This window comes from Danio aesculapii, chromosome 21 (genome assembly GCF_903798145.1).
Source record: "Danio aesculapii chromosome 21, fDanAes4.1, whole genome shotgun sequence".
In the NCBI taxonomy this organism is placed as follows: Eukaryota; Metazoa; Chordata; class Actinopteri; order Cypriniformes; family Danionidae; genus Danio; species Danio aesculapii.
This window is the reverse complement of record NC_079455.1, coordinates 118,399-136,600: the sequence shown is the minus strand read 5'-3', so window position 1 is coordinate 136,600 and position 18,202 is coordinate 118,399. Positions and strand designations below refer to the sequence as shown.

General features: G+C 41.2%; 1 protein-coding gene and 1 long non-coding RNA gene across 4 annotated transcripts; both read left to right on the top strand.

Moving 5' to 3' along the window:
• LOC130215096 (uncharacterized) lies at nucleotides 1–2,891 on the top strand. Of its 2 annotated transcripts, XR_008835656.1 has the most exons (4): nucleotides 1–90; nucleotides 194–254; nucleotides 374–510; nucleotides 2,403–2,891. It is a non-coding gene; the product is annotated as an uncharacterized LOC130215096 (long non-coding RNA). The 2 variants fall into 2 exon arrangements; XR_008835657.1 differs by lacking the exon at nucleotides 2,403–2,891 and having other exon boundaries at nucleotides 374–1,004.
• A 6,624-nt stretch (nucleotides 2,892–9,515) lies between these two features.
• On the top strand, nucleotides 9,516–17,532 carry LOC130214915 (core histone macro-H2A.1). Of its 2 annotated transcripts, none has more exons than XM_056446785.1 (9): nucleotides 9,516–9,665; nucleotides 10,957–11,137; nucleotides 11,844–11,950; nucleotides 12,377–12,559; nucleotides 12,911–13,000; nucleotides 14,309–14,399; nucleotides 14,699–14,788; nucleotides 15,405–15,579; nucleotides 16,854–17,532. In XM_056446785.1, exons 2-9 carry the CDS (start codon nucleotides 10,966–10,968, stop codon nucleotides 17,017–17,019), a joined length of 1,074 nt encoding a protein of 357 aa, XP_056302760.1. In that variant the 5' UTR covers nucleotides 9,516–9,665; nucleotides 10,957–10,965; the 3' UTR covers nucleotides 17,020–17,532. The 2 variants fall into 2 exon arrangements, with proteins under 2 accessions (XP_056302760.1, XP_056302759.1); XM_056446784.1 differs by having other exon boundaries at nucleotides 9,519–9,625.
• The last annotated feature ends 670 nt before the right edge of the window (nucleotides 17,533–18,202 follow it).

Sequence of the window (18,202 nt, the reverse complement as noted above, 5' to 3'; positions counted from 1 at the left end):
TTCTCCACCTGTTAAAGAGCCTCAGACGCACCTTGCATTTCATTTCTGTGACAGATGATTGTGTATGGTGTTGTGTGCGTCCTTATGAGAGTGAGTAACAGTCCTGGTGTCATGCTAACTTCATGAGTGAACACTATAAATGTGACGATGCTGTGCTGTTGCGCGTTACATGCTACTGTTATTCTCATTGCAGTGTTCTGATCATGTGACTGGCTGTTGAAGCGAGCTAATACAATATCAGGACTGAAACACAGGTCACTAATTCAGTTTCTTTGGCTTAGTGTCTTTATTAATCTGGGGTCACCACAGCGGAATGAACCACCAACTTATCCAGGACATGCTTTACACATGTTTTTGCATATGTTTTACACAGATGCCCTGCCAGCTGCAACCCAGTACTGGGAAACACCTGGAAGAAACCCACACCAACATGGGGAGAACATGCAAACTCCACACAGAAACACCAACTGACCCAGCCGAGGCTCGAATCAGCGACTTTCTTGCTGTGAGGTGATTGTGCTACCCACTGCGCCACCGTGACGCCCCAGGTCACTAATGTTTTATATTGTGTTTATGTTAGATCTTAGATCAAGGGTTTCCAAACTACAGCCTGTGGACCACCGACGACCCGCAATCAGTCTTGTGGCGGCCCGTGAGGCTTTTTATAAATGTTAATAGAATCTGGCCCGCTGTACAAAACTGAACGTAATTCAATAAATAACCACCAGGTGTCGCTATTGCATGCCTTCAATTAGGCAGCAGGTCCTGTTATGACATAAAACGAACCAACTAAACTGAAGGAAACATAATTGATAACCATGCTTAGGTGAGCCATGCGCAACCAAGATAAAGGAAAGTCAACCGTGAATGCAGGAAATTTCAGTCAGGCTGAGGCTGAGAATATTTCTTCACAGAGCTCATGTCTGTTTAATATGTCAGGAATCAGTTTCATTAATGAAGCAATATAATATTAATAGACGTTATGAAACAAAACATCAGGCCTTCAGCTCCTACACTGCTGCCGAACCAGATCAAACAGTAAAACAGTTAGCAGCTGCGCTATCAGCTCAACAACAGTGCTAATAATGTGCAAGAAGATTCTACACCGGCTAGTTATGAGGTCGCTCAGCTAACACACAGCATGGGAAACCCTTCACTGACGGAGAATTCATAAAGGAGTGTCTGATGAGTGGTGCAACTATAATTACCCAGAGAAGATTCAAGATGTTAAAAACATCAGTCTTTCTAAACACAGATGGACGATGAATTAAAGACTAGTGAACAAATCTACAGGAGCGAGTGTCAGGCAAGGTAATGTTAGATTTGAACTCCATTGCTTGTGCTGAGAGCCCTGATGCCACAGTTACTTTATTTCACTTCAGTAGAGCTTCTTGACATGAGGAGCCTTACGGGTACGACAACGGGTAAAGATCTCTTTGAAGCAGTGTCAGCTGCTGTTTAGAATATGAATCTTGCGTGGGCCAGGCTCTGTGGCGTTACATGAGATGGGGCGCCTGATATGATTGGCGAGCGCAATGGAATGGCTTCCATGTTATGTAACAGAGTACAGGAAAGTGGAGGTGAGGCTGAGACAATGCACTGCATCATACACCAGGAGGCGCTCTGTGCACAAACCATCCAGCTGAGTGATGTGATGACCACTGTGGTAAACACTATAAACTTGATCCACGTGACAGCACTCAACCGCAGAGAATTTCAGGCATTTCTATCTGTAATTAATGCAGAATATGGCGACATCATACAACACTCTAACATGCGGTGGCTGAGTCTGAATCTACATATGAGTCTATATATGAATTTGTCTGTTCATTTTGTTGATGTCTATCTTCAATTTATATTACAAAAGAGTGATTCAGCACACATAACATTCTTCTTTTCTTTATTTTATTTCATAATTAAGATATGCAAATATATAGACATCTAAATTTGTCACATGCTACATGTACATAGAAAAAGGGCATTTATAATATTGCATTCATTTCAGCTTAGTCCCTTTATTAATTTGGTGTCGCCACAGCGGAATGAACCACCAACTTATCCAGCATATGTTTTACAAAGCAGATGCCCTTCCAGCTTCATCCCATCACTGGAAAACATCCACACACACTCAAACCAGTTTAGTTGATCAGTTCCCCTATAGCACATGTGTTTGGACTGTGGGGGAAACCGGAGCACCCGGAGGAAACCCACACCAACACTGGGAGAACATGCAAACTCCACACAGAAACACCAACTGACCCAGCTGAGGCTCGAACCAGCGACCTTCTTACTGTGAGGCAACAGCACTACCTACTGCGCCACTGCGTCGCCATAATATTACATAACGGCTGCAAAGAAAAGTGAAAGGACGAAGTGAGTTCGCTTGTTTTTTCCATCTCCAGGTGTTCAGAGCATTCTTGCAAAATGAAAGCGCCCGGGGTGTAACAGCCCACGACATTCTGAAATGGATAACCAGGTAACATATCATTTTTACCTTGATGTTTTGGAGGAAGTGCTAAGCTGATGTTCATTTATATAGTAGGGGATTAAAATGACTCAGACTTAAACATGGTCAGATCATGTTGTGTAGTGTATATACGTTTGATTTTAGAGATTATATAAATATTAAACACTACTGAAGTGGAGGGGGTAGGAGACCAGTGCAGTTTGCATTTTCTTCTGGGAACTTCTGTCTGATTCTTGCACCTACACATAAATCAAGTCAAGTCAAGTCGAGCTTTATTATCATCTGCTACATGTGTGGACATACAGAGGAATGAAATGTCGTGTCTTGCAGGACAACAGTGCCATATAGATTAATCATGAATAAAAACACAACACTGGACAGAAGAGCTATTTTAAAAACCTATGCATGACTAACTTATACTATTGGATACTTAACTACTCACGTAAGACAGGCTGTGCAAGTACTTTAACATGAGACTGAACACTGTTGTGCAGGATATTGTGCTAGAGAGCCATTAAAGGTGAATATTGTGCAAAAGAGGCATTTAAGCTTTTAATTAAGAGTTATTTAAGGCTGAAGCAAGCAGAGCAACATGACTGTGGTACACTTATAGTGAACATCATTTCCCTTATTGAGTCCTTGTAAGATGGAGTTTAGATACAGTATCAGGTGCATAAGAGAGAAGAGTGTTTCTACTGGTGCTTTGTCAATCCCACTCACCGAATGAAGCACAATTTGAAATGCACAGTGTTTCCACGAGACACGGAGTGCTTAAGAGAGTGTCCACAGTACAAATGAGCAACCTGGTGTAAGAGTCAGAGAGATGAGGGGTCCAGAGAGGGGTAAATTGACTGCAGTAGAGGGGCTCTTACAGTCTGTGGGAAGAAGCTGATGTAGTAGTCTGAAGTTAAACTCTTTTCATGTCGAGATGGGGTTAGAGCCCATGTCCTTTCCACTGGAATGAGATCTCATACAATCTGCTATTACCACAGAGCCACATGAGGGTATCACAGCTCAGATGTGTCTTCCCCAGATAGCCCGAGCACCACCGGACAAAATTATAATGAATCAATCATAATATCAATATATTATCCATTTCATTGTATAGTACTTCAGTTTTTAAAATCTTTTTATAGTTTATACACAAAATGAAAGCCTCAGCTTAGTTTGCATTGATCATTATGCAAGGATTATATGCAGTCTGCTAATTTTTAAGTATATTAATTTTGTTAAGCTAAACGTGACCCTGCTACAACAAGAAATCAGCTGAATGGACAGTCTAAGTCAACTGTCTAACTCTAGGAGATTTGTGCATTGAGCCTGTAAATAATTAAGTTAGTTAATAATTAAGTGCATTAAGCCTGTAAATAAATAAGTTAGCATGCGACTGCTTTTGTCCAACACTATATTTATATACCAGTAAAACAAGTTAATACCTGTCTGTGTACAGTACATGTGGCATGCAGACCCCTAAGGCAGTCCTCTATACTGTACTTCTTGATTGACACGATAGGCTAAAAGCGCTCTGCAGGTGGAGTTTTTGTCAAGCTCCTGTACTTAAGGAAGGCTTTCAGAGACCCGTTCAGCTCCTCCAGAAGACAGCAGAAGCATCTCTGACCATCTTCAGCTCTCCACAATAACCACAGGTAAGCAGGTGCAACCAACACATTTAATACTGCTCTTAGAGATCAAGTCTGTGGATTTTACATGTGTTTTCTCTGCCGCAGAGGTACAAGCTATCATCACACCAAGAAATTTTGTGTTTAAAACACATACTGTACCAGACGTCCAAACATAGACACCATGTGTAAAAAAGGCTCTAATCCCCCCTGGTGCAGCTGCGGTAGAGCAGCAGAGTTTCTTGATTATTATGCTGGAATGACAGTATAGTATAGTAGACATATCAGCTTAGAACAATCTCCACTTTTCATTTTCTGTTTTAGTACACACCATGTAACAACAGAATAATTCAGCAGCGAATCAGAGCTCACGAGCTAAAACTGAAGAGATGTAGCAAGTTAATACTTTGAGTTGGCAGAACACACGCTCTCAGCTCAGACGGCTCTTCCCGGTTGCTGTTTATGGGCAGCTTTTTGCCCATATGGGTCCAGACATGGGGCAACAACACAGCTGGGTTTTGTTGACGCTAGTTGTTCGTCATCTATTTGGTATGTCCCAGACCTTAAAGCAAGATGCTGTTGGAATATGAGTTCATTTTCTATAGGCACTGTACAGTAAACTTTGTGTTGTGAAGAAGTTGTGACATGGCCAATTTCTGCTCTTCGTTTAACACATCCCAGTGCGCAAACACAGCAGTTCAGGCAACACACACACACACACACACACACACACACAGACACTGTAAAAACTCATCCAGCGCTGCGTTTCCCAAAATAAAGTTATAAATAAAGGATAAAGTTGTATAAAGACACGGGTTAGAAGAAGGCTACAGAAACATTTCAAAGGCTGGTAAAAGTGGTTTAGAATATGTATTGATTTCAAGCTGCATGACAAATAAAGTCAATATTTCAAAGGCATGTAGAAGACATAAATATATGTCAAGATTTACAGTAATCTTAAAATATAATAAGATTATACCTCTGATTTAATGAGTTTATTATGAAATGAATGATCAGGATTTGTCAAATTTTCTCACAGTAATTTCTGTGCTTTTGAAGTCACTGAACAAGTGTTTTTCTCTTTGTCTCTTTTTCTCTAGAATCTGATATAAAGCAGAACATCTCTGAGGGATCTCCTCTGCCCTGGAAATACAGAAGAAAAAAAGCTTGTCCACAAATCTCAGGATTTCCCCTGAATGAGGAAGACACAGTGAAGGAGAACTGTGAGCTGATAACTGAACACGTCTGTGAGATCCAAGCAGAAGTGGAGAAGCTGAAGGAGAAGCTGAAACCAACACTGTACAAGCTGAAAACATGCCTGGGTCTGCATCTGGGGATAAGCGAGCCTCAGCTATCGCTCATACTGTCTTTGCTGCTGCCGCTGTTGTCTCCACTATTGGGGTTGTTTCACTAATTAAAAAGGAAATCATTCTGAAAGACCTGAGTAAGTTATATGAAGTAGAACCAACATGTGTGGGTGCAGGGGTCGTGATTTTTGTGCTTTTCTTTGTGATTGATTTGATTGTTCAGGTGATTATAACACGGATTGGGCATGATAAGGTAGACAATGCTGTGAGAGAGGTCGAAAACAGTTTTGTTGAGTACAAAGCAGCATATAATGATTTGCAAGAGAACAGTGTGATCAGAAAACTGAAGAATGAGGGATGAGAAGAAAATGAAGATTGATAGATTGATTAAATGTTTTTGTTATATATTTGTAAAAGGTATAGTAGAAATTGATCAGTAAACAGTGTGTCCTAACATGTGTCTCCATCATGAGTGTACGCTCTGATGTGTTCAGACATTAATAAATCAAATGTATTCAGATCTGTCAAGTGTTGTTGAATGGTGTCTACACGTCTGTCTGCTGCTGCTCTGAAATAAATGCTTTCAACATTCACCGATGACTCCTGATGATTGATCTGAAGTGAGCTGTAATAAAGACACTGATCCCCCTACTGCTGCCCACTGTTCTGCATGTGTGTTCACAGTGTGTGTGTGTGTGTGTGTGTGTGTGTGTGTGTGTGTGTGTGTGTGTGTGTTTACTGCGTGGGCTGCTATGTGTGTGCACTTGTATGGTTTAAATGAAGAGCAGAAATTGCCAATGTCACAACTTCTTCCCAGCACAAGTTTACTGTACAGTGCCTATAGAACATGGACCCTGGTTCCAAATTAAAGTTGTAAATAAAGTTGTGGAAGGACACAGGTGAGGAGAAGGCTGGTAAACGTGATTTGAGGTGTGATTTGATTTCGGGCTGTTTGACTAATAAAGTCTTTATTTCAAAGGTGTACATGGTGATTTTCTATAGGGCCTGTATGAATGATGTCCACACGACTGAAATACATTAAAGGAATAAATATATGTCAAGATTTACACTACACTTAAGATATAATAACCCTATACCTCTGATTTAATGAGTTTACTATCAACATTATTGATCAGACTTTCATCAACACATTTCTCAGTAAATCCCTGAACAAGCGTTTGTCTCTTAGTCTCTAGAATCTGATATAAAGCAAGACATCTCTGAGTGATCTCCTCTGCCCTGGAAATACAGAAGAAAAAAGCTGATCCACAAACCTCAGAAACTTCAACGACAAACTGAGCGATACTCTTGAGAAGCTCTTGGCGAGGAAGACACAGTGAAGCAGAACTGAGCTGATAACTGAACACATTTGTGAAAAACAAGCAGAAGCTTGAGGAGAAGATTGAAGAGAAGCTGAAAACATGTCCGGACTCTCAGCATCTGTCCATACTGTTTTTGGTGGTATAGCCACTGCTTGCATTGTTCTGTGTGCTTTGCTAATTAAGAAGGGATCAATTTTGACAGGCATGAGTGCATCATATGGTGAGGATATAACATGTGTGTGTGTGGCTGCTGTGATTTTAGTGGTTTTCTTTGGGATTGATATGATTGTTCAGGTATTTATAGGAGGGAGTTGCAAAAACGCTTGTGCTCAGTTCACTGCGCCAGGTGAGGGGATCAGCTTATAAGTCTGAAGACAAGACTGGAGATAGTGAGTGAATAAGAAGTAAATGCCTTCTTATCCAAGTTCTGTTCTTAACTAGTGATAGGTTCATTTTCTTAACATGTTATACATTTAAAAAAGTATACTACTAATAAATAAAAAAAATAAAATAAAACAATACAGTTTGTCCTGTCTTACCATTGTAAGTGTGTTTATTTCATGAGTGTAAGGTCTGATGAATCAGGATGGTTGTCCTCCCCAGTGGCAGTAATGCACATTAACACTAACACCTGTCCACCAAGTGTGCATAGCATCCAGGAAAAAAGACAGAACGCACAAGCAGATAATATAGCATCTAACAGATAAACTTCCCGAGAAGGGCTTTAAAACGTGAGTATTTTATTCGAAGTTTGACGTAACCTCAACTGAAGAGACATGAAGAGAGAGGGCAGGACATATGGAAGCCTAAACTGTCCGTAGTGTATGAATGTGTGTGTGAATGAGAGTGTATGGATGTTTCCCAGTGATGGGTTGCAGCTGGAATTGCATCCACTGCGTAAAACAAATGTGGTTCATGTTTGGTGGTTCATTCCACTGTGGTGACCCCAGATTAATAAAGGGACTAAGCTGAAAAGATAATGAATGAAGTGTGTTTTGTTTTGTTTTGCTTTCGTTTTCCTCAGGAAACGTTTTGAGTGAACTAAATGCACCTCTGTGTCCCTCTGCTGGACATGTGTGGGCAGGACACATCTCTAAACTGTATATACTGTAAATATTCTAACCCACAGATAGCAGAACTGTCTGTCACACCTGCATCAATATGAATAATCTACTTGTATTTCATTCAGATCAATATAAAGTGACTTTTTAAAGTAAAAAGTGTACGCAGGCTGGTGCTGTTGTGAAGACTCTTAGGGGTAAATGAGTGAAATACAGTGATTTCCTCCCAAATCATAGCAGAAACCTATATGTAGACAAAGAAGGAAACAAAAATAATTATATATCATTTACTTGATTAAAAATATGTTTTTCTTTTATAATCGCTCATTAAAGGCTAATGACAGTAAACAGTGGGACACCAGTCAAACAGAGGACGAGACACACTTCCTTATTTTCTGACCCAAACACACCACAAATACAGAAATATTTCCTCCTCATGTGAAGCATTAAATCATCAATCCCATAATTTAAATGACTCTGAAAAGCTTTAGCATGTACTCAGAGAGGATGTGGTGGCATCTACTAAATATCTGTACACCAAACACACACACACCATAAGAAATGGTGAATCATGAGCCTTAAAGACGTACATCTACACGTTTCAGTTTGTAGAGGTATAATCTATATTTGATATGTTTTTATTCATTTTCCCTCTGTTCTTTATTTTTCTTTTACTGTTTGATGATGTTAATATATTATATATTTCATACATATCTAAAATTGCTTTGTCAATACTGTGTACAACACGTCATGTCAATTAAGCAACTCAAAGTCGACAGGCTGCAGGACATAAAGGATGTAAATGTAAGTAAACAGTAAACAGATGATGTTTTCTCTCTGCAGTTTCACTCGTCCTGATCTAATCAGCAGAACAGCAGCTCTCAGACGCCTGATTAATCACAGACACTCAGTAAAGTCTCTACCTGAGCTTTATATTCACTCATTCATCTACAACAGGAGCAGCAGCACATTCCCACATCTCCTCAACCTTATATTATCAGTGTTAATGTGTTTCATATCCACAAGACAGAAACTGGGAGTATTGGATCTGTTCAAGCTCTCTGTGATCAGCCAAACCTCAAGAAGTGAGTATGATTTTAATAGCATATTAAATTAACTGTGATGTGTGTAATAGTTTAATGAACACTTGACTTAACAGAGCAACAGGATCACCTTTATTCAGGCTGAAAACACATGTGAACAACTCGCAAAGCATGATGGGTCGCATTAACCCCTTATCTCTCAATGTCATCACTTATTTTTTAAAGCTACCCTACAGAAAAAAACAGCTTAAACCAGCCTAGGCTGGTTGGCTGGTTTTAGAGGGGTTTGGCCATTTCAAGGCTGGTTTCCAGCCATTTCCAGCCTGGTCATGCTGGAAAAGACCAGCTAAAACCAGCTGGACCAGTCTAGACAAGCTGGGAGCCCAGCCAAAACCAACTGTCCAGCTTAAACCAGGCTGGTCAAGCTGGACATAGCTGCATTTAGCTGGTCATTTTCCAGCCTAGAAATGGCCAAAACCCCTCTAAAACCAGGCTGGTCAACCAGCTAAAACCAGCCAACCAGCCTAGGCTGGTTTAAGCTGGATTTTTCAGCAGGGATATACATATATGCACATCCTGACACTGCCATCAATCTTCTTTTGTGCGATAATTAAAAAAAATAAAAATAGGTGGATGAAATCAGAGCTACTAAACCGACAACAGCGCAGCGGCGCGCACATCCGGGCACGAGCCTCATGCGCGCACTCGTCTGTCTCTCGGGAGCGGCCTGTGCTGTGCTGTCAGATGAGCGCACACTGATCAGTGGACGGTGGAGGATCGGTCATCTGTCGCAGGTCATCTGTCCGGTGTGTGTCGCAGCAGTGTAGCAGGGGACTGAGCCTCTCTGTAAGACTCCAGCTGTCAATCAATCACCTCCGCTTCTGCTTTTACACTTTATCTGACGCGCGCGCGCCGCCGATCGCTGACGCACGCGTCCGCGACTGCACTTTCGCTTTCAGGAAGTTCTGCATTTAGACTCGAAAAATATTATAATAAACAACATAATTAACCAAACATAACGGTCTGCTGATGCATCGCTGACTGAGACGCGCTGTTGTGTCATGCGGCTTTATTTACAGCAGCGCACAACAAACCGCGGCTAGCTGATAAACAAGGGGATGAATGAAGGACTGAGCGCACTTTAGAATGACTGTGCAAAGTTATACATACTACAAAGATTACTGCCATAGATTTATGACATATATCTGACTTCTTTTGTATGTTTATTAGCATTATTATTATTATTGCAGTGCTTTTGTACGTTTGCGTGTTTTGGGTTGGGGGAATGTTCACGCACAAATGAACTTTTACTCTTGCTCAAGTGGCCATAAACCTTTATCAATCTTTCTTCTGAACACCATAGAAGATATTTTAAAGAATGTTGAAAACTTGTAACCATTGACTTCCATAGTAGAAACAAATACTGTAGAGATGAATGGTCCCGGGTTAGCAGCTTTCTACAGAATAAGCTGTAACATACATGTTAATGACTGTATTGATTAATGACTGTATTGATTAATGACTGTATTTTGGGTGTTTTATGTTTATTTGCGGTGGTGAATTGCATTATGGGATGTTGATCTCTGCTCTGTCCACTTCTGATGGTGAATATTCAACTCTACAGTTTAACAAAGTGACTTTTATTGACATTTTAAGAGTTTGAAATATTAATATAATGTATAATAAATAATATGTAGAGAAATGAGTGTGTAGAATAGCAGTAAATGTGCTGCAGTTTATTACAAGGTTTCTGTAGTGCAATATACAACACCAGCACACACAACACAGCACTACACACTATTACACACGTGCAGAAACACACTTACACACTTATTAAGGTTAAAAATTGCTGAAAGAAAGATCAAGATCCCATAATGACATTCAACAGCAGAAATAAAGAGGGGAAATGAAAACATGAATATCAGAATATGGAAATCTGCTGATTTATGGATATTTTACTGTGCATCTTCCTTTATGTTCAACAGCAGACAGAAATGCATGTGGTTTGAAAAGTAAATGCTGAGTAAATTTTAATTTTTGTGTGAACTGTGCCTTTAATCGAGCACTGGTGATCATGGTGTGTGTGTGTGTGTGTGTGTGTGTGTGTGTGTGTGTGTGTGTGTGTGTGTGTGTGTAGAGCCTCAGGATGTCCAGTCGTGGAGGGAAGAAGAAGGTCAGTAGGGGCTCTCGCTCAGCCCGTGCTGGAGTGATCTTCCCTGTGGGCCGCATGCTGCGCTTCTTCAGGAGAGGCCTTCCCAAATACAGGATCAGTGTGGGCGCTCCGGTGTACATGGCTGCGGTGCTGGAGTACCTGACTGGTAAGAGACGCACACACACACACTGGCCCTCCTCACTAGTTGTTGCGTTACCATAGCAACTGTAGAATCGCCAAAGCAGATCATACACTATAGTTGTTGTGTTACCATAGCGACTGTAGAATCACCAAAGCAGATCAATCACTATAGTTGTTGTGTTACCATAGCAACTGTAGAATCACCAAAGCAGATCAATCACTATAGTTGTGTTACCATAGCAACTGTAGAATCACCATAGCAGATCAATTACTATAGCTGTTGTGTCACCATAGCAACTGTAGAATCACCAAAGCAGATCAATCACTATAGTTGTGTTACCATAGCAACTGTAGAATCACCATAGCAGATCAATTACTATAGCTGTTGTGTCACCATAGCAGGCTGTTAGGTGTGTTGTTTAGCACTCTTCAGTGTATCTTCCTTTGTGTTGAACAGAAGAAAGAAACTCAAACCGGTTTGGAACAGGTGGAGGATTAGGAAATGATGACAGAATTGACATTATGGGTGTACTGTTTCTTTAAGGCTCTTAAGGCCAGTTAATACCACACTGCATCTCACCAGGTTTGGTCAGTTTCTCAGACTGAAGAAGCTGAATCTGTGTGAGCTTTAGTAAATGTCAGAGAAGTTCTGCACTGTAATCTGCTGATCGTCTGCATCTGTCTGTGTGATAAGCACCGTATGATAATCTCTGTATCCGTGGCTCTTTCAGCTGAAATCCTGGAGCTGGCAGGAAACGCAGCCAGAGACAACAAGAAGGGCCGCGTCACACCCAGACACATTCTACTAGCCATCGCTAATGATGAGGAGCTTCATCAGGTACACATTCATCTGATTCGCAGACGGGAACAACCTCATCTACACTGAGTTCACAAGCCAGACATTTAACACACCAGCAGATACATGTCTGATTGTGGTACTAGTTTTAACTAACTTATTTAACTTAATTAATTTGTACATTTTTGGATAAAATAAGAACAAACCCTTCAGTCTGTTACAAAAGCCGCTGATAAACCTGTCAGGCTTTACTCCGCGATAAACACCGGCTGGATGTACTTTATCCCTTACATATGTTTCTATAAGCTATATGGATTCTGATTCAATTCTAAAGCAACAAATACAGCCACTCACTGCGGTGAGTGTTGAGAAACAGCGCTGTCATTAGTAGTGAAGCACACACAGACCCATGAGCGCTGTTATTTCACTCAGATGTTACTCTTCAGATGTGTGTGTTTGTGTGTGCAGTTGCTGCGGGGCGTCACCATCTCCGCTGGGGGGGTTTTACCCAACATCCACCCAGAGCTGCTGTCCAAGAAGAGGGAGAGCCGAGAGAAGCTGGAGGCCGCCGTCACTGCTCCACCATCCAGGAAAACAAGCAAAACAGCCGCTGTCAGGAAACTGCACAGCCAGAAGCCCTCAACAGGAAAGGTGCACACTGAAGTGTCTGAATAACACTGTTAAGAACCGGGTTATTACCTGTACTGTGGTGTTAGTAAGCTAATTGTACTATGGAGTGGGTTTCGGGTGGCCGCTGCGATAGGATACTATACCAAAGTTGGCAACCTGGGGTTTTTACAGACTGTACCAACAAGCTGAGGACCGGGGGGAGGGAGATGGGTCTGAAATAAGGGAGACTCTTGGGAAAAACAGAACTGTTTGCAGGTTTGACATATAAACAGTTGTATTTCTCCTCGTGTCAGCAGTGCAGTGAGGCGGATGCGCTCTGTCTGATGAGGACAGTACTGTATGATGCTGATATATCTGCTGTGTTCCTAACAGAGGCGGTCTGCTAAAGCGTCTGGTGGACAGAGCGCTCCTGCTGGCGGATTCACCGTCCTGTCCTCTAAAAGCTTATTCCTGGGCCAGAAGGTACAGTAGAGCTGCCTGTATTACACTGCTCTCAGATCAGCTGCTCGTACTCTGTGTCATTGACAGTGTAATCTCTAACCTGGTTAACCTTTGAGCTGATCAGCTTATATGAGCTGACTTTAACCTTACAGTGGCTGTAGGTGTGAGCAGTGTGTAGATATGATATGAACATATATAATAAATATTATAAATATAATATTAATAAATATGCTGTCCTCGATCCTCTGAAGACCCTCCACTGAAACACCATCACATCAGCAGCCGTGTCTCCAGCGGCTCAACTTTCGTTTATAACGTGACAGGAATGCCTTTGTGTGGCAAAAAGAGAGATTTGAATACAAATATCTGCATCCCGAGCATCAGCTGAAGTCTTGAGGTGTGCTCACATGAAGGATGAAGACTACACATATAAAGATACCAGATTTGTGTCCAAACCATCCAATGATTAACATCGGCTTAATTTGAGTGTCTGCTTTTCTTCCTGCATTGCTCTCCTGTAACCAGCAGGTGTCCTCGTGTGCGCTTTCTGACCAGTGAATCCAGCTCGAGTAATCTCTTATCAAACAGTGAATTTAGCGATCGCAGTCAGTGTAGTGGAATAAAAACAACACTAATGATCTTCTCCAGCGTTTTCAAAGGAGGAAACACAAAGATGCAGTAACTGGAGACCTGCAGTTCTTTGAGTTTTCTGCTTCAGTTTGCCAGCTGGGCATTCAGAGCTTCTCCACATTGTCATCTGTAGCTTTAAATGGTGCGAGCCCTTTATATGTCAGTGGATTCTGACTGGCTGTCTGTGTGTTATCATTTATCAGCAGGGAAATCAGTCACTGGAGTGGTCCTCATATCTCTTCATTCTCTACATTTTGATCATAACAGCTGTGAACTGAACTCTGCTGGTGTTTTACATTCACAATGAGTTTAAGGACAATGTGTGTCATGCACTAAAACAATTCATCTTACTAAAACCTGTACCAACCTGTACACAATAATCATGTTCACCTTATAAAGGTGTATAAAGAGCCTTTCAGATGATTAGATGTGTGATTTACAGGGTGAATGAAAAGAAACTAGACGTTATATATTTAAAACACAGTATAATTAGAGGTCCAGTTACATCTCTCCTCCATCATGTTTCATCACACTGCTCTCTCTCTCTCTCTCTCTCTCTCTCTCTCTCTCTCTCTCTCTCTCTCTCTCTCTCTCTCTCTCTCTCTCTCTCTCTCTCTCTCTCTCTCTCTCTCTCTCTCTCTCTCTCTCTCTCCCTCTCTCTCTCTGTGTATTTGTGTGTCTGTTGTTGGTGTTGTGTAGCTGCAGGTTGTTCAGGCTGATATCGCCAGCATAGAGAGTGAAGCGGTCGTTCATCCCACCAACTCCAGCTTCTACATGGGTGGGGAAGTAGGTAAAGCAGCCCCCGTCTCTACACACATCACCACAGTAAAACTGAAGAGGATTACTGAAGTGTGCTGTTAGTGTACGAACTTCACTGCAGACAAACAACATGCTTTCCCCACTCACTCTAGAGCAAATATCTGAAGAGCTCCAGACAATCACAAACGATTGCTTGTGTGTTTTATGCATATAAAGTATATTCTGACTCTGAATGTCCATCTGACCAATCAGAGCAGAGATTGTGCATCTGACCAATCAGAGCAGAGATTGGCCATCTGACCGATCAGTGACTGTGTGTGTGTGTCGTAGGCAGCGCTCTGGAGAAGATTGGAGGAAAAGAGCTGTCAGACGCTGTTCTGGAGCTGCGCAAGAGCAACGGCCCCCTGGAGGTGGCAGGAGGTACTGACGCTCCTCACTCCGACACCGAAGAGTCGTTAGAGAGAGACAAGATTAATTAAATATGATAGTTAACAACTATAATGAGATGCCATCCAGTGATCCTTGATAAACTGTCCGACGCGCTCCGCTCTCTGGGGTTTTGTGCTCAACGCACCTGCTGCTGACTGCCTGGAGCTCAGATGTGCGCATATGCCAGAGTGTGTGCGTGTATGTGTGTGTGGTCATGTCATGTGCGTTTTCAGCAGTATAGGATGGAGGGCTGTTCAGAAATGCTAGGTAAAACAGTGTGGATGTGGATCGTTTTCATTCTAAAATACCATTTCAAACCTAAGACGGGTAAACGGGGCCTGAGTGTGTATTTTTGGCGAGCAGGTTGCTGCTGCGATGGGGGCAGGGTGGAGGATCACGATGCCGGCTCAGCATCATGATGTCTATCCACCATCGGCAATGAACAATCAACCCATCCCTAACGTTTATATATACTGTATATGTGTATGTGTGTGATCAGTGTCTACCCCTGTCTATCTGAAGCCGCCATCAGCTTAGAGTTTGATGTGTGTGTGTGAATATACTGTAGATGTGTGTGTGATCAGTGTATACCCGTGTCTCTCCGCAGCCGCCATCAGCTCCGGGTTTGGTCTTCCGGCCAAGTTCGTGATCCACTGCAACAGTCCGGCGTGGGGCTCAGACCAGTGTGAGGAGATGCTGGAGAAAACCGTCAAGAACTGCCTGGCTCTGGCGGATGAGCAGAAGCTGCGGTCGGTGGCGTTCCCCTCCATCGGCAGCGGCAGGTACAGATACACCCAGATAAACACAGGACGTAGGGGGATTAGGTCAAGTAGGATGAGTTTCTGAACTAGCATTTATGATGATCCTGGAACATCACTCCTGTTTGAAGATGTAATCCAGCGCTGATAGGCTTCCTACGCTTAAACCTAACCCTAACTGTAAATGACGGACAACAATACTGTAGAAGCACATAATACTAGCTCTAAGCCTAAACTTTACATTTACTGTAAAATATTTTCCCTTAAAAGGAGATCAGCTGATTCCAAAAAACTGTCAAAAGTATGAAAAAATAGTTCCTATTTCTCAAATCAAACACACAGTCAGGGGGCGCTGTTCTATGGTCACCAATGGAAACTATGACCTGGTGGTCAGGTCTGGTACTGCACCCTGAACTCTTACTGAAAGCAAATTTTTTGAGAGATCAACTTTATCTTAGAGATATGCAGATTCAGGTATTTTCAGTCTTCTGTAAATTTAAACAACTTATGTACGATACATGTATGGAATATATTAAATGATACATTTATTGTTTTATTATTTTTATAAACTTAAAGGCACAAAACTTTCACATTTCATCTGTCGTCTTTAAAACGAGAGCAAGCTTAAATCTGTGCACGGAAGTGTTGAAGATCTTCAGTCATTTAAGCTGAACACGTCAGTTTCATGTCTATCTTCAAACAGTGGAACAGGCAGTTCAGGGGTTAAACTGTGTTTTAATGAAAACAAAATGTCCATATTATATTTTACACACTGCTGTCTTCTATAGCCTAGTTATTAAGATTGATGAAATGTGTGTAAATGTGAACAAATATGAGAATTCAATATAAAACACACTGCAAACAATTGTTTTCTTATGAAGATTTTTTGTTCTGCATCTTTTAAATATATTTTAAATTAAGTTGCATGTTCTAGACTAGCACAAAATCTTGTCTTGTTTTCAGAAATGAGTCAGATGAAGTGAGTTTTTCCTCAAAACAAATAAAATAATCTTGTTTTCATGATGAAATAATATTATTGAGGAGAAACTCTCTTCATTTTGACTCATTATTTCTGAAAACAACACTATATGTTTGGCTTGTTCAGCAAATGCTTCTCAATTGAAGAAGTTTTAGGTATCTAAGACCAAAACTCAAAGCTAGAAAAGCATTTTGTGCAGTGCAAACATGAGCATTGGATATAAAACACACATCACATCAGACTAAAGGGTTTCACATATTAAGCATTTGAATCATTGACTCACACTGAGCTTTACTCTCTGGTTGTGTGTGTTTTCCAGGAATGGCTTCCCGAAGCAGAAGGCCGCTCAGCTCATCCTGAAGGCCATCTCCAGCTACTTCGTGACCACCATGTCCTCCTCCATCAAGACAGTGTACTTCGTGCTGTTTGACAACGAGAGCATCGGGATATACGTGCAGGAGATGGCCAAACTCGACAGCAAATGAGCCGCCGGTGAAGGAAAACAGATGAGTTACGCTTAGAGATGATTGTCTTCTGGACTGCACTACACTTGATGAATGAAATATGAGATATGCATATGATGTATAAGGGAAGTTCAGGGATAAACACACACAACATGATTAAATATGCACTGAAAATGGTGGCAGTTAAAGGAGTAGATCCCCAAAACATGAACATTTACTCACTGTTTACTCTCTCTCATGTGGTTTTAAACCTTTATGAGTTTCTGTTGAACACTAAAGAAGATATTTAGAAGAATGTTGGAAACCTGATGTGTATGTAATATGGGTTAAAATGATGAGATCAATGACATATTTTGGTACCTTATGATTGACAGCAGCTGTTGTTTTCTTCTGACAGGGTGGGTTTATGTTTGTTATGTTGCTGCGTAATTTAATCTCTCATTTCCTCTGTTCTGTGAGTGTATCAGGAATGTTAATATGCAAATGATGTGCCTGAATTAACTCAACAGATTTATAATGAACATTAATCAGAAACTCTGACTTGTGTAGTTTGTGATTGTCACCAGCAGATGGAGATGTTGTCCAATACACACACACACACACGCACGCACGCACGCACGCACGCACACACACACACAAAGCTTTGTTTGATTATTTATGTTAGTTTCTAACCATTACACTGCAAAAGCTGCTTTTCTTTTAGTTTTCCTCTTGTTTCTAGTCCAAATATCTAAATAATCTTAAATCCAGAAGCATTTTCTAGACAAGTAATAAATATAGTGTTGTTTTCAGAAATAATGAGTCAAAATGAAGAGAGATTCTCCTTAAACCAGCAGAATAATCTGACAATAGAGGAAGAGGAATACTCTAGGTTTCACTTTAAATAGGATTATTCCTCTTCCTCCATTGTATTTAGCTTGTTGTAAGGAGAATCTCTCTTCATTTTGACTCATTATTTCTGAAAACAACACTATATTTGCTGCTTGTCTAGAAAATGCTGACTGATTTAAGAATATTTAGATATTTGGACTAGAAACAAGAGGAAAATTCAATCATGTGTGCCGTGTACAGGACAGATAAAGCGTAGAGAAGTGTAGTAGCTCCTGTGCATCTTCATCTGCGGTGTTGATCTTCAGATCTCCTCAGTTTATTCTCCTCTGATCCTGGAGTTTGTGCTGGTCAGCGGCAGGTCAGTTTCCCAGCG

What these genes read in the sequence shown, in the direction of transcription:
- LOC130214915 (XM_056446785.1), top strand. Translation starts at nt 10,966, where the DNA reads ATGTCCAGTCGTGGAGGGAAGAAGAAGGTCAGTAGGGGCTCTCGCTCA. An exon ending in ATGATGAGGAGCTTCATCAG is followed by an intron (nt 11,951 to 12,376) that starts GTACACATTCAT and finishes TTGTGTGTGCAG; the next exon opens with TTGCTGCGGGGCGTCACCAT. An exon ending in CCCCCTGGAGGTGGCAGGAG is followed by an intron (nt 14,789 to 15,404) that starts GTACTGACGCTC and finishes GTCTCTCCGCAG; the next exon opens with CCGCCATCAGCTCCGGGTTT.